Here is a 15424-nt window from a genome sequence, read left to right on the forward strand (position 1 = left end):
GTAAAGTGTTACCAGAGTTCATCAGGTCATTAGGTTTTTACAAGTTTCCACATTTGCCTCATTTACTTAAAAAGATTGTGTGAATTATATATACACAATGCACAATACACAAACAAGGCAAATACAAATACAAACACAGGGTCTTGTTGTGCATGTTTATTTATAACACTTACAATTCCTTTTTTTGTTGTTTTTACATAGAAAAGAGTATAGTCTAGTACTACTGACGCAACTCTGTTCAACATATTGGTATGAATTAAAAATACCAAAAGTGTTTGAATGAGGATCCATAAGTATATGTGTATTTGACTTTGACTTAAATGCATCTCAGGATTCAGTTGCTTAACTCTATCTATGCTATCCTGGCCTCACAGGAGCCAGGCTTCAATATTTGAAGTGTCACAATGAGTTTGATGGACTTTCTAAACCAGGGATAGAAGAAGGCGTAGATGACAGGGTTCAAACAGGAGTTGAAATAGAACAGACATATTACAAAGGAAGCAGATGAAGCATTGAGTAAGGTGTCCTGGCCAGTGAGTGCAACACAAAAATATGGGCAGAGACAAATCAGAAACACAACTATAACAATGCCCAGAGTCCTCGCTGCTTTCACCTCAGATTTCACAGCAGTTACTTTGACTGAATACTGGATTGTGACAGCTGCAATGTGAGAGCGCATGGCGCGAGCCTGAGACACAGCAACAACAAACACTCTCATGTACAGAACTATGATGACACTGACAGGACCAATAAAAGACAAAAACAGATCAGCGACTCCAGCAGCGTGATCAATAATAACCACACACTCTCCAGAGCAGGAGTTGTACCTGCCTGGTTGTTTCAGGTTGTCTTTCAGCAGCAGACTGTGACAGAAAGCAGCACACAACCAACACACACAAATGCACACTTGAACTCTTTTTTGAGTGACTTTGATGGGGTAATGCATGGGATCACAAATGGCCACATAGCGGTCAATAGATATGAGCACCATGGTACCTATTGAGGCAGATGTGATAATGTAGTCTATGGCATAATACAGGCTGCACATGAGGTCACCGAGGAACCAGCAGCCGTCTATGAGGATAATCTGAAAAGACATGAGGAGGCCCACGAAGAAATCTGAGACAGCCAGAGAGAGGAGGAGGAGGTTGGTGGGAGTGTGGAGCCGCCTGGAGAAGAAGGAGAGCAACATACAACAACATACAGCAGATTGAACATCAAAATATTGCTCTGTACTGATAAAATATATGGCTATATGGGTATAACTGTCTCCACATTATCACATATAACAGATATGATCCACAGGTAAAAGCAGAAATCAGCAATGAAATGTACAACTCGAAGATAAAACCAGATCAAAACACACAAACATAACTACACTTGATGAAATAACTGTTTGTGTCTGTACTTGAAGTGGGAGATGGAGACGATGACCAGCACGTTGAGGGTCACAGTGAGCAGAGAGATGGACGACAGTATGACATAAGTGAGCACAGACACAGAGTGAGGACGCATGGTCCTTCTGCAGGAGGAGTTGAGGAGTTGTGGAAAGCAGAGCTCAGCTTCTTCTGGGGTTTTCATCATCATCATCATCACAAAGAGGAGCAAATAAGCTGCTGAGCTCTGTCTGCAGCCGTCTGAAGCTCTCAGAAACGGAGGGGGATTTATACCCCCCTCCAACCCCCCACCCACACACACACACACACGTACTATGGCGATCAATACGTCTCAAAAATCATGCACAACTATCAACTTAATGTGTCACATGAGCGTGCTTTGACGCCTGTGCAGCAAAGCAGCGACTGGCGTGTCATGCAGTTTCCCCATTGACTTAATGGTGCCCCGTTCACATGCATGTTCACGCTTGATGACTCATGTCGGCTAGCCCACATCAGTTTTCTTACCTCCATACCACTATTCTGCTTTACTCTCTGTATCAGTTTGAGGGATGTATTTTATATTTGGTTGGTTTTTATGGAACAAACCAGTCTGGAGGTTTTTGCTCAAAAATAAATGCTAGACATATACAAATGAAATCCAGCTTAATCATCACGTATGGGCTTCTAGTCCTGTGTGGTGGTAAGTCTGCATAGCAGAGTCCTCCATGGGTCAAATGTTGGAAACCCGTGTCAGCCCCGCCCATCAGTAAAGACAGTTGCAACCCGTGATCATCTGTAAATAATAATTATAATAATAATCTAATTCAGACCCGCCCTGCCCATTGAAAAAGACACCCGTTACCCACGCCACTAGTAATGACCAGTTCAACAATGACCTGCCTGTATTTTGGTCTTTTGCTTTGTGTTAATAATAATAATATCTTTATTTACATGGCACCTTTAAAAACACAAGTTTACAAAGTGCTTCAGAAACCAACATAAAAGAGACAAGTCACAAATGTTTTGTTGTGCACAAGGACGCGTCTGGGTGAAAAGTTGTGTTTTCTCCCCAGCCAGTGATGGAGCTCAGGTGAAGCTCCATGCAGCAGAGTAGGAGGGCTGCTAGCCCCACTAGCTGTCCCCGATGCTAGCAGAAGATGCTAGCCGCCACCGCTAACTTCTGCTAGCGGCTTACAGCTTAACACTCGATGCTCCTGTTGTCCGTGACGTCCGAGTATCGACCCACCGCTCCAGCGCTTCACTGGGAGGCTGCGCAGTTGAGCCAGAGAAGAGGGGCCCAGTTTGAATGTTTTGTTTACAAACTGCAACGAGCACCTCCCGGCTTCCATCCGTTCGTGCCCGAGGAAGCGATGGTGCATTCAGGTTGCCTCAGAACATGAAATATTCGATTTAACGGTGGAATTTACCTCTGCAGACATGCTAGAAGAGATGCATCGCAAATTCACCCTTAAATTATATCCAGTGCACCCTAAATATACCGGTGCCGTCGCATCGCAAACGGTTGTATTGGACCACCGATATGAATCGGTGAATGTCGCCATCCCTAGTCCATACTAAACATACTGTCACTCATGGATGAGGGCTCACGTTCATACCACTTAATGTAGTGTTGTGTCCTACACAGGCATCTGTGTCGTACATTTACTGAATGAACTGCAACACGTGAGACCTTCATAAATTATATGATACATTCGCGAACATGTGGTTTACTGAACATAGTACTGAAAGTAGTGTTGTGCTGGGGGGGCGACCGCCATTCCGAAGGACCGCCATTCCGACGGTCTGCCAGTCCGAAAATTCCCGAAGGTCCGTCATTTCGAACTTCCCCAGGGGCCGCCGTTCCGAATGTGTTTTATTTTGAAAATTGACCGGATTCTCTCGTGGTTTGACTTCCTGCCCGGCTTGACACGACGCGCCGCGGGGACAGTGCCCGACCGGCCCCTCCCCCTCCCCCTCCCCCTCCGCCTCCAAAGTTTCACCCAGGTGCGAGTCTGATGAATTACATCCATGGTCTGATGCAGCCGCGGCACTCCTGCTGAAAATAAATGTCCTTGCTCTGTGCTTTGGTTAGGTTTAGGCAATGTAGAAAGGAGTTGGTTAAGTTTAGTAAAAAGGTTAGGTAGAGGCCAATAAAATCGCAGCTAATATGTATCTCCCCCGGGAGTCGAACCCTGATCCACCGCGTCAAAAGCAGATGCTCTGACCACTACGCTACCACCGCAATTAGGCTTGTTTACTCCGTGCCGTAAACCATTCAAGATTTTTTCAGGTTCGGAATGGCACCCTTTCTTTCAGGTTTCACCCTTTTCCCATAAATAATTAAGGGTCGGCATTCCGACAAATTAAAGTAAACGTTCGGAGTGGCGGCCCTTCGGAATGGCACCCTGGAACCGTTGTGCTGTTCGCAAACGAGTCATTTTGTCGCTTGCAAACATCTGTGCCCATGAACACATGAGTATATTTTGTGAACTGAATCATGATCAGGTGGATGGTCAGACTATGCACCGTTCAGTTCGGGCTCACGCCAAGCACTTAAACGATTCGGTGCCCCAGTGGTTGGGAACCCCTGATCTATCTGTTTGCCTTTCTGTGCTGGTTCTCCAGGCACATTCAACAGGATCTGCCATGCCTAACCCTAACCCTAACGACAACAAGCAGAAGAACGTAGACAGACAACTAAACACAAAGACTCACTGCAAATATATTCAACACAAACATACAGCAATGCACCATGACTTCTGAAGTTCAGAGCATTGGACCAATGAATTCCCCAGGTGTGCCACTTCCACTGTTGTCTGTAGCCTACTACTTGGAGCTTATTTCTGAATTTGCTTGTGTTTCATCTGTTTCCATGTGTTTTCTCACTTGTTGACCTCTCAGGGCCACTGTGGATATCTGATATCTCTATTGATTGAAAGTTGACAAGAGGGGGCTGAAGATGAGAAAATTTGTCGTGAGTTGCTAATGCCTTCTAATTGTGTACTCTGTACTTCTGTTGTACAGAGAGGTGGGACTTCAATATGATAGAGAGAAAGAATAATAAATGGCTGACACTGAGAGAAGAGATAAATCTTCTGTATGAGTGAGAGGTTGGGTCACAGAGCTGCAGCAGCTCAGCAGGATGGAGGAGACTAAGCTCTGCTTTCCACAACTCCTCAACTACTCCTGTAGGAAGCAGAGGCGCTCCAACACTGAGACCGTGCTGGTTTACACTGTGCTGTCGTCCATTGCTCTGCTCACTACAGCTCTCAACCTGCTGGTCATCATCTCCATCTCCCACTTCAGGCACAGATATTTGCTTATGCTGATCAATTCTTATAATCATAGTTCAGGGTTCAAGTTATTTCATTGAAGTTACACAATACAAAGATTTAAATTGTTTTACAGTGAAAATTCCTAATTAAGTTGTTCATTTCAACTCCCAGCTTGACATTATTTATAAATTAAAGAGAGTGTAAGGAAGAAGTAATTTTTAACCATGTAAATCTCCAAGTAGACACAAACTGTTGTTTCATTAAGTGTAATAGTGTAAAAACGTTTGGTGTGTTTTCTGCTGGATGTACTGATTTCTGCTTTTACATGTGGATCATATGTGTTATATGTGATAATGTAGAGACAGTAACACCCATGATGCTCCTCTTTCAATGCAGGCAGCTCCACACTCCCACAAACCTCCTCCTCCTCTCTCTGGCTGTGTCAGATTTCTTCGTGGGCCTCCTCATGTCCTTTCAGATCCTCCTCTCAGACGGCTGCTGGTTCCTCGGCGATCACATGTGCACCGTGTATGGTGTTTTAGATTACATCATCACCTCGGCCTCCGTAGGAACCATGGTGTTGATATCTGTCGACCGCTACGTGGCCATTTGTGACCCTTTGCATTATCCCAACATAGTGACAGTGAGAGGAGTCTCAGTCTGTACGTGTCTGTGTTGGCTCTGCTCTCTGCTGTACAACAGTTTGGTGATGAAGGAGAACTTCACACAGCCGGGCAGGTATAACTCCTGCATCGGAGAGTGTGTGATTGTCATTAGCTATATTGCAGGAGTTGTTGATGTTATTCTGACCTTTGTTGGTCCTGTCACTGTCATCATAGTTCTGTACATGAGGATATTTGTGGTGGCTGTGACTCAGGCTCGTGCCATGCGCTCTCACATCGCAGCACTTGAACATTCAGAGACTTTGTTTGCGAAGAAATCTGAGATGAAAGCAGCGAGGACTCTGGGTGTTGTTGTCGTGGTGTTTCTGACCTGCCTCTGCCCATATTACTGCTCCTCTCTCGCAGGCCCCAACACCGTCACCACAGTCCCCGGCTTAGAGTCATGGCTCTTCTACTTCAACTCCTGTTTGAACCCGGTGATCTACGCTTTTTGTTACCCCTGGTTTATGAAATCTGTCAAGCTTATTGTCACATTTAAGATCGTTCATCCCGACTCCTGTGACACCAGCATACTGTAGAGAGGAGTTGCTGACATGATCTGGACACATAAAATGAAATAGCACTTTTCTGTCAGAAAGGACTGAAACATGTTGATGCTACCGGATTTACAAATTCAAAAATCATCTGCACATGTCTCTTATACAGCAGCTTCCAACTGTACATATATACACATAAACATCAACCCCAATAAAAATAAACCTAAGTAACTGTAGGACCACCATATACTCCCATTTAAACTGACTTTTAAAAATGCCTAAGTCTAATTCATTCTCTATCTTATTATTTCTAAACACTGTGGGTCAATGGATTTTACTATTTCATTGCTTTTGTTGTCATTCTCTTTTTCAATGTATTTATTTGATCTTAATCTGTTCAAGCGCCTTGTAACTTTGCTAAGAAATGTGCTATGTGAATAACAAATAAATGTTAATATTAGGAATATGTTGTGCTGCTGTTTTGTACACAACCCAAATGATATGATATCATAACAGCTGCCTGGTGGTGGCTGTAAGAGATGCCGGCTTGTTGTCTGTGATTTCTGTGGGCCTACAGGCTCTCTCTTGGTGTGCAGAAAACACCTGTTGCTTTGTGTGTTTGCATGTTTGTGCACTTTGAGCTTCAGTGATGCTTGTGCGTGACATTGCATAAAGCAGATCAGTGTGTGACAGGTCGGACACACCTGAGCTTCGCATGTGCCGGAGTCTTTCCCTAAAGCTAAAACTCTTATACATTCCACACCACATGTCTCTTATTGTGAACTGAACAATAGGATGTTTTATACGTGTTCAACCAGTTATAAATCGCACAGAAGCAAAATAGTTTATATTTAGACATTAAAGATACATATGACACAGACTTTGAATTCTGGACCAATAAAACTCTTAGTAATCATTCATTTTGGTGACATGGTGGTCAACATGTTTTTATCAGGGCTGGACTCCGTATGTACATTGTGTGACAGGGTTTTAATGAAACACTCTATAAGATGCACATTGTTATTATTAGTGTTATCTTCTTCATGATAAGTGGTATTTGAGGAATTGATTTGTCTGACACCGGATGCTGTCAGCTTGTAATTAAAGGTAATTACAGCATATTAGCCTATACAGCATATTATTACATGTTTCAATTTTCTTTGTCACTGACACAACTCTGTTCAACATATTGGTACAGAACAATGAGCAATACCCCCAGAGTCTCCCGAGAGGGGGGGGGGGGGGGGGGGGGGGTGAGAGACTCAATGGGATGGACACAACGGTAACGGCTATGGCAAGGACACGGATTACGAGACGGCTCACCCATACAGGTTCACCAAAACCCTGTTGGGCGAAGCAAGATCTGGGAGACTGACTAGCCCCAAAGCAGCTGTGGAAGAGCACCTAAAAGAGAGCCACAGTGATACGCTTATAGGGACCAAGCCTTGGTTGTACACCCAAGGATTGGAGGAAGCATAGCTCCTGAGGACGAGCTTTACATCAGAGAGCCAATGTGGAGAGAAGTCCAGGACCTTGTACAGAAAGCCCGGTCATCATCTGCCCCATATACCCCATAAGGTATATAAAAGATGTCCGATGCTTCTCCGCAGGTTATGGAAACTGTGGAAGATATCGGCGAAAGGCATAATTCCATCATCCTGGAAGAGAGCAGAAGGGTGCTTTGTACCTAAGGAAGTGGACTCGTCGGAAATCAGCCAGTTCCGGACCATTTCTCTCCTGAGCGTTGAATGCAAGATATTCTTCTCTGTCCTGGCAAGGAGGCTGACCGCTTACATGGTGAAGAACAAGTACGTTGATACATCTGGAACTCTCTCTCTCCATCACCTCGCTCATTAATGTGTCACTGTGTACTGTCTCTCCCTCGTCTCCCCCTGTATGTCTCTACCCTGTTTCTTTTGTGTCCTTGTAAGCGTCTTTGGGTTATTGAAAAGCGCTATATAAATTAAATGAATTATTATTATTACATCAGTCCAGAAAGGCGGTATCCCAGGCTTCTCGGGGTGTCAGGAACACACAGGCATCCTCAGTCAGCTGATCCGGGAGGCCAAGGAGACGAAGGGAAACTTAACAGTTGTCTGGCTCGACTTGGCCAATGCATATGGATCAATCCCTCATGACCTTATCGACGTAGCTATTGAACACTACCATATCCCTCACCACATCAGGAGAATGATCAACAACTACTTCGGAGGATTCAAGCTACGGTTCCAGACCGCCCATTTCATAACCCAGTGGCAGGTGTCACAGGGTGACTATGCCCATGTGTGGGACCAGTGGGGGGCGCTGTTTGTTAATCTGTCTCCACAGGCTTTTGGTGCCATTCAGGACTGCCCCGGAAGAGATCCGGAAGACTGCAGGTGTGCGGTTGGCGGAGGAACAGAGGAGGCAGGGTCTGGACAGGTGAAAGGGGAGCGACGGGAAGAACACAGCAGAGACGAGACGGGACAGGAGCAGACAAAGAGCGTGGTGCGACTCACGGAGCAAGACGACGGAAAGAGTGCGGGATCCAGCCTACGGCCGGACGAGAGAGAATGCAGCGGCGGAGCGAGCCACAGACGGCGCTGGTCGGCTGCAGGATACAGGGGAGACGCATCGCGGGAAACGTGGAGGGGTAGAAGTGAGCTTTGCCCCTCCTCCGAGCTAAGTACCGCTTTTATTTCACTCCCCTCATCATCGCTTGTTGTACAGACGGGAAGACAGAGAAACCCCTTGATTTTGTTTATTATTGTTTGTTTTGGACTTTACTTTGCATGTAGCCATTGTTTTGGTTTGACTTTGATTTATTTATTTATGGTTGTGTAGCACAGGTGCTAAAATTGTGCGTACTAAGACCTAGGTTCTGAGGAGTAATAGAGAGAGTTTTGGTACGGTAAGTAACAACTGACAGTTTTATTCCAGGAATGCAGGAAAATACCACTTTTACAGTGAATAGAAAAATAACAAACAAAATAAAATAGAGCTCTTTTCTTTTTTAAAAATAAAATAAAATAATAAAAATAATCTCAAAAAGAAATAAATGTCACTGGGTCCAGTTTCTTTTGTTCAGTTCTTGTTGTACTGGTACTGTTCTTTGTGTTGTTGGTCTTGTCTTTCTAATGTACACTACCCGGGTAGGAATAAGTGTGTGTTCATGTGCTTATCTGGGAATCCAACGTGTTCAAGATGATCCTTCTTCGCAAACCCTGCAGCAGCTGGCCAGTCTACTAGCAGGGATTGCCGATCTTCTCTCCATGGGTCCGGCTCGCCATCGAAGTCGTCCTCTCGGGTCCAGGGTCACAGAAAAACCAGTCTACACATATTGTGCAAACAACAAATCAAATTACTATATCATTTTTAATAAAAATGATATCACCATAAATGAATTACTGTCAGTTTCAATCAATTAATCAAGTTGTAAACTTAACTTTTCTTTAAATATGTAAACAGGGATAATCTCCCCATGAATTTACTATTTTTTAACAGTGTTCTTCTCTAAATAATCATTTATCAGATTTTTAACAGTATTTAGACATGAATTTCCTCATATCCACGCTCACCATGAAATTAGAGCATTTTTTAGATAATACAGTAACATCTTTTTAACCTTATTTAACACATTTTTCAACAGTGCTTTCAACGTGAAATAATGAACTCAACCACAATATAGCGATACAATACTCAGTGTATTCAGCATGTATAGCTTCCAAAACACTCCGACTGGTTTTAACTCTTGTTCTACTAAGCTCAATGATGCTAATATGGCCGCTTAGCTGACCGACGGTCTCATATGCTGACCGCCGTACTAGCCGCCAGCTACACATAAACAATGCCTTCACTCACCGGAGTTTCCAAGGTAAACAAACAGTTATCCTGCTCCGCTAATGTGAACGAACACTCTCGCCGACGCCGCAGCTCCTCTCACACACTTTTCCTCTCTTTTTCACAGGTTTTCTCCAAGCTCTGGATCTCACTAACACATGGGGGGTCTCTCTCTTTGTTTCTCTGTCTCGTCTTTTTCCGTAACTCTCCCGAGTGGAGGGTCGGCTCTGACGTAACTACAGGTGCCCACAGGTTCAGAGCAAAACACTCGCGGAGTTAACCCTATAGTGCCCAGACACATTTTAATGTGTGGGTTACAGTTGCACGTTGATTTAGTTTATTATTTTCAAAGGGGTTTCTCCGGTTTTAACCCAGAGTATTGACTGGTTATTCTCTGTACTACATGATAGTTGGAGGTGGCGCCGGGACTGGACCCCATGCACCTGAAGGAGAGAGGACACGAGTTTGGAGTTGAACCGTAACTGGACTGCGCTCTGCTACCACCTGCTCCCTCTCGTCATCGATACTCCATGGACTCCTTTTATTGTGTTTTTATTATAGCCTCAGCCTGCTTCTAATATAGCCCTGTTTTAATAAATATCCTCCGTTGTAACTACTGCTCGTGCTTGTTTGTGGCCAGTGGCTCCCCAGAAGAGACTACATTCATTCAGTTTTTATTCTTATTTTTTATTCTTAATTTACAACTCACACCCGTTACACAGGTTCTGGAAAAGGGAATCATCACGGGCTGTACAATCTCCCCCATCTTGTTTGTAATGGGAATGAACCTGCTCATAACAGCTGCAGGGAAGGAATCCAGAGGGCCAAAAATGGAGTCTGGCATCCGTCAACCTCCAATAAGAGGCTTTATGGATGACCTTACCTTAACAACCTCACCTTAACAACCTCAACCCATGGACAAGCAAGGTGGATTCTGAAAGCACTCGATGACGTGGCAACATGGGTTCGAATGACGTTCAAACCGAAGAAGTCAAGAAGCATGGTGATCAGGAATGGCAAAGTAACAGGCAAGTTTCAGCTACAAGTCCAAGGGGAGGCTATACCAATGATTGAGGAAAGTCCAATCAAGTGTTTTGGCAAATGGTACGATTCATCCCTCAATGACAGAAGCAGTGTCTCCATGACAGAGAAGCAGGCTGAGGATTGGCTAAGGAAGATGGAGAGCTCAGGCCTACCAGGCAAGTTCAAGGCCTGGCTCTTCCAGCATGGACTGCTACTAAGATTCCTGTGGCTACTGACAATTTATGAAGTGGCGATGACAACAGTGGAAGGAATCGAGAGGAGAGTGAACAAACACCTCCTCAGATGGCTTGGTATTCCACCAAGCTTCACGTCAGTAGGGCGCTGTACATCAGGTCCGGTCAGTTACAACTACCCCTATCATCGGTGGTCGACCCCTATCATCGGTGGTCGACACACACACACACACACACACACGTACTATGGCGATCAATACGTCTCAAAAATTATGCACAACTATCAACTTAATGTGTCACATGAGCGTGCTTTGACGCTTGTGCAGCAAAGCAGCGCCTGGCGTGTCATGCAGTTTCCCCATTGACGTGATCATCTGTAAATCTAATCCAGACCCGCCCTGCCCGTCGATAAAGACACCCGTTACCCACGCCACTAGTAATGACCAGTTCAACAATGACCTGCCTGTATTTTGGTCTTTTGCTTTGTGTTAATAATAATAATATCTTTATTTACAGGGCACCTTTAAAAACACAAGTTTACAGAGTGCTTCAGAAACCAACATAAAAGAGACAAGTCACAAATGTTTTGTTGTGCACAAGGATGCGTCTGGGTGAAAAGTTGTGTTGTCTCTCCAGCCAGTGATGGAGCTCAGGTTAAGCTCCATGCAGCAGAATAGGAGGGCTGCTAGCCCCACTAGCTGTCCCCAATGCCAGCAGCAGATGCTAGTCGCCACCGCTAACTTCTGCTAGCAGTGGCGGCTAGCAACTGCGGCTAACACCCGCTTTCCAGCTCATCACACCGGCCCTCCTACTCGTTACAGCATAACACTGGATGCTCCCGTTGTCCATGACGTCAGAGTATCGACCCACCGCTCCAGTGCTTCACTGGGAGGCTGCGCAGTTGAGCCAGAGTAGAGGGGCCCAGTTTGAATGTTTTGTTTACAAACTGCTACGAGCACCTCCCGGCTTCCGTCCGTTCGTGCCCGAGGAAACAATGGTACATTCAGGTTGCCTCAGAACATGAAATATTCGATTTAACGGTGGAATTTAGCTTTGCAGACAGGCTAGAAGAGATGCATCGCAAATTCACCCATAAATTATATCCAGTGCACCCTAAATATACCGGTGCAGTCGCATCGCAAAAGGGTGGATCGGACCACCGATATGAATCGGTGAATGTCGCCATCCCTAGTCCGTACTAAACATACTGTCACCCATAGATGAGGGCTCACGTTCACTGAACATACCACTTAATGTAGTGTTGTGCCCTACACAGGCATTTGTGTCATACATTTACTGAATGAACTGCAACACATGAGACCTTCGTAAATTACATGATACATTCGCAAACATGTAATTTACTGAACATAGTACTGAAAGTAGTGTTGTGCTGTTCGCGAATGTGTCATTTTGTCGCTTGCGAATGTGGCAAGGTGAAGAGTGCCGGGGCGGAGATTGAACCCACACCTCCCGGGTAAGAGTCACGCGCGCTTGCCAGTCACCCAAAGGGACATCCCCTTTGCCAAGTAGCCAGGGCACATGATCAATTGGAGGCATAGTGACAGGAACCTCAACTGTCACACAAACATCTGTGCCCATGAACATATGAGTATATTCTGTGAACTGAATCATGATCGGGTGGATGGTCAGACTATGCACCGTTCAGTTGGGGCTCACGCCAAGCACTTAAACCATTTGGTGCCCCAGTGGTTGGGAACCCCTGATCTATCTCTTTGCCTTTCTGTGGTGGTTCTCCAGGCACATTCAACAGGATATGCCATGCCTAACCCTAAACCTAACGACAACAAGCAGAAGAATGTAGACAGACAACTAAACACAAAGACTCACTGCAAATATATTCAACACAATACATGCTTTACTTTACTTTATTTGTTTATTTGGGTAATGAACAGCAATGCACCATGACTTCGGAAGTTCAGAGCATTGGACCAGTGAATTCCCTTCCCTTCCACTGTTGTCTGTACTACTTGGAGCTTATTTCTGAATTTGCTTGTGTTTCATCTGTTTCCATGTGTTTTCTCACTTGTTAACCTCTCAGGGCCACTGTGGATATCTGATACAGTGAACACAGATTTTTTTTTCTCTATTGATTGAAAGTTGACAAGAGGGGGCTGAAGATTAGAAAGTTTGTCCTGAGTCGCTAATGCCTTCTAATTGTGTACTCTGTACTTCTGTTGTACAGAGAGGTGGGACTTCATTATGATAGAGAGAAAGAATAACAAATGGCTGACACTGAGAGGAGAGATAAATCTTCTGTATGAGTGAGAGGTTGGGTCACAGAGCTGCAGCAGCTCAGCAGGATGGAGGAGACTGAGCTCTGCTTCCCACAACTGCTCAACTCCTCCTGTAGGAAGCAGAGGCGCTCCGACACCGAGACCGTGCTGGTTTACACTGTGCTGTCGTCCATCGCTCTGCTCACTGCAGCTCTCAACCTGCTGGTCATCATTTCCATCTCCCACTTCAGGCACAGATATTTGCTTTTGCTGATCAATTCTTATAATCATAGTTCATGGCTCATGTTATTTCATTGAAGTTACACATACAAAGATTTCAATTGTTTTACAGTGAAAGTTGTTCATTTCAAATTTTTAAAACTCCCAGCTTGACATTATTTATGAATTCAAGAAAGTGTAGGAAGAAGTCATTTTTAAACATCTCCAAGTAGACACAAACTGTTATTTTATTAAGTATAATTGTGTAGAAATGTGTGTGTGTGTGTGTTTTCTGCTCGGATATACATTTCAGTGTTGATTTCTGCTTTTACATGTGGATCATATGTGTTATATGTGATAATGTAGAGACAGTAATACCCATGATGCTCCTCTTTCAATGCAGGCAGCTCCACACTCCCACCAACCTCCTCCTCCTCTCTCTGGCTGTGTCAGATTTCTTCGTGGGCCTCCTCATGTCCTTTCAGATCCTCCTCTCAGACGGCTGCTGGTTCCTCAGCGACCGCATGTGCACCCTGTACGGTGTTTTAGATTACATCATCACCTCGGCCTCCGTAGGAACCATGGTGTTGATATCTGTCGACCGCTACGTGGCCATTTGTGACCCTTTGCATTATCCCAACAAAGTGACAGTGAGAGGAGTCTCAGTCTGTACGTGTCTGTGTTGGCTCTGCTCTCTGCTGTACAACAGTTTGGTGATGAAGGAGAACTTCACACAGCCGGGCAGGTATAACTCCTGCATCGGAGAGTGTGTGATTGTCATTAGCTATATTGCAGGAGTTGTTGATGTTATTCTGACCTTTGTTGGTCCTGTCACTGTCATCATAGTTCTGTACATGAGGATATTTGTGGTGGCTGTGACTCAGGCTCGCGCCATGCGCTCTCACATCGCAGCGCTTGAACGTTCAGAGACTTTGTTTGTGAAGAAATCTGAGATGAAAGCAGCGAGGACTCTGGGTGTTGTTGTCGTGGTGTTTCTGACCTGCCTCTGCCCATATTACTGCTCCTCTCTCGCAGGCCCCAACACCGTCACCACCGTCCCCTTAGAGTCATGGCTCTTCTACTTCAACTCCTGTCTGAACCCGGTGATCTACGCTTTTTGTTACCCCTGGTTTATGAAATCTGTCAAGCTCATTGTCACATTTAAGATCCTTCAGCCCGACTCCTGTGACACCAGCATACTGTAGAGAGGAGTTGCTGACATGATCTGGACACATAAAATGAAATATCACTTTTCTGTCAGAAAGGACTGAAACCTGTATGGAGCTATTATTGTTGCAATATTATTTGCAAATGCGTATCTCAATCTGTGTGTGCGTATTCAGATCTGTGTGTGTGTAATATGATCTGTGTGTGCGTATTCAGATCTGTGTGTGTGTAATATGATCTGTGTGTGTGTATTCAGATCTGTGTGTGCGTATTCAGATCTGTGTGTGTGTATTCAGACCTGTGTGTGTGTAAAAAAAATCTGTGTCCGTATTCAGATTTGCAAGTGAAGACAAATCTGCAAGTGCATGCAAAGATCTGTGAATGTGAACACAGATCTGTAAGTGTACATAGATCTGTAAATGTGTAAACCGATCTGTAAATGCGTACATAGATCTGTAAATGTCTGTCATCACTTACAACTCAGGCAGGAGCTCTCAATTGGCTGTGTTTTTACACGTGACTTTTGCAACACTTCTGCCGCGGCAGATCTGTGATCTGAAAATGTGTAGAAATGAGATTTGTCTGTGACCTCAGTGTTCCTTTGCCCTGAGCTCAGGCTCACAGGCTCACACTGCCTGGCTGCAGTAGCAGTACCGCGGTCCGTGTACTAAGTATAATTCAATTACGTCGTTCACTTTGTACCATGAGAAATGTCGTTTTTACTGGGGTAAATGGTAATCGTTTAGGAGGCGATTTGTTGTGAATTAAGTATTTAATTCGTTTCGGAGTTTTTCTTCTTCTTTCTTTTAAATTGTCCGTTGCTGTAGCCATCAAAACGCGGAGCTTTTACTTTGAAGGCTGGTTCCGGCTCTCGACTTCCTTTTTCAATTTTCATTGTACAAGTTGGAGAAAGGAACAAGCGGGCACTTCGGTGCGCTGAATTGCGTTGTACGTC

The 15424-nt window shown here is 44.7% G+C and overlaps 3 protein-coding genes across 3 annotated transcripts; 2 read left to right on the forward strand and 1 right to left on the reverse strand.

The window, feature by feature from the left end:
- Positions 1 to 352: 352 nt before the first annotated feature.
- Positions 353 to 1584, reverse strand: LOC311004694 (trace amine-associated receptor 13c-like; the record flags this gene model as incomplete). The annotated part of the gene is made up of 2 exons (XM_083996866.1): positions 353 to 1169; positions 1409 to 1584. 2 exons carry the CDS (start codon positions 1582 to 1584, stop codon positions 353 to 355), a joined length of 993 nt encoding a protein of 330 aa, XP_083852992.1.
- Positions 1585 to 4521: 2937 nt separating this feature from the next.
- On the forward strand, positions 4522 to 5855 carry LOC311004695 (trace amine-associated receptor 13c-like; the record flags this gene model as incomplete). The annotated part of the gene is made up of 2 exons (XM_083996867.1): positions 4522 to 4685; positions 5051 to 5855. The coding sequence occupies 2 exons, from the start codon at positions 4522 to 4524 to the stop codon at positions 5853 to 5855; spliced, it is 969 nt and encodes a 322-aa protein (XP_083852993.1).
- A 2148-nt stretch (positions 5856 to 8003) lies between these two features.
- Positions 8004 to 14507, forward strand: LOC311004696 (trace amine-associated receptor 13c-like; the record flags this gene model as incomplete). Its single annotated transcript, XM_083996868.1, has 3 exons — positions 8004 to 8451; positions 13151 to 13334; positions 13706 to 14507. 3 exons carry the CDS (start codon positions 8004 to 8006, stop codon positions 14505 to 14507), a joined length of 1434 nt encoding a protein of 477 aa, XP_083852994.1.
- Positions 14508 to 15424: the final 917 nt, after the last annotated feature.

The sequence above is a fragment of the Trachurus trachurus genome (assembly GCF_905171665.1).
Source record: "Trachurus trachurus genome assembly, chromosome: 21".
Classification (NCBI taxonomy): Eukaryota; Metazoa; Chordata; class Actinopteri; order Carangiformes; family Carangidae; genus Trachurus; species Trachurus trachurus.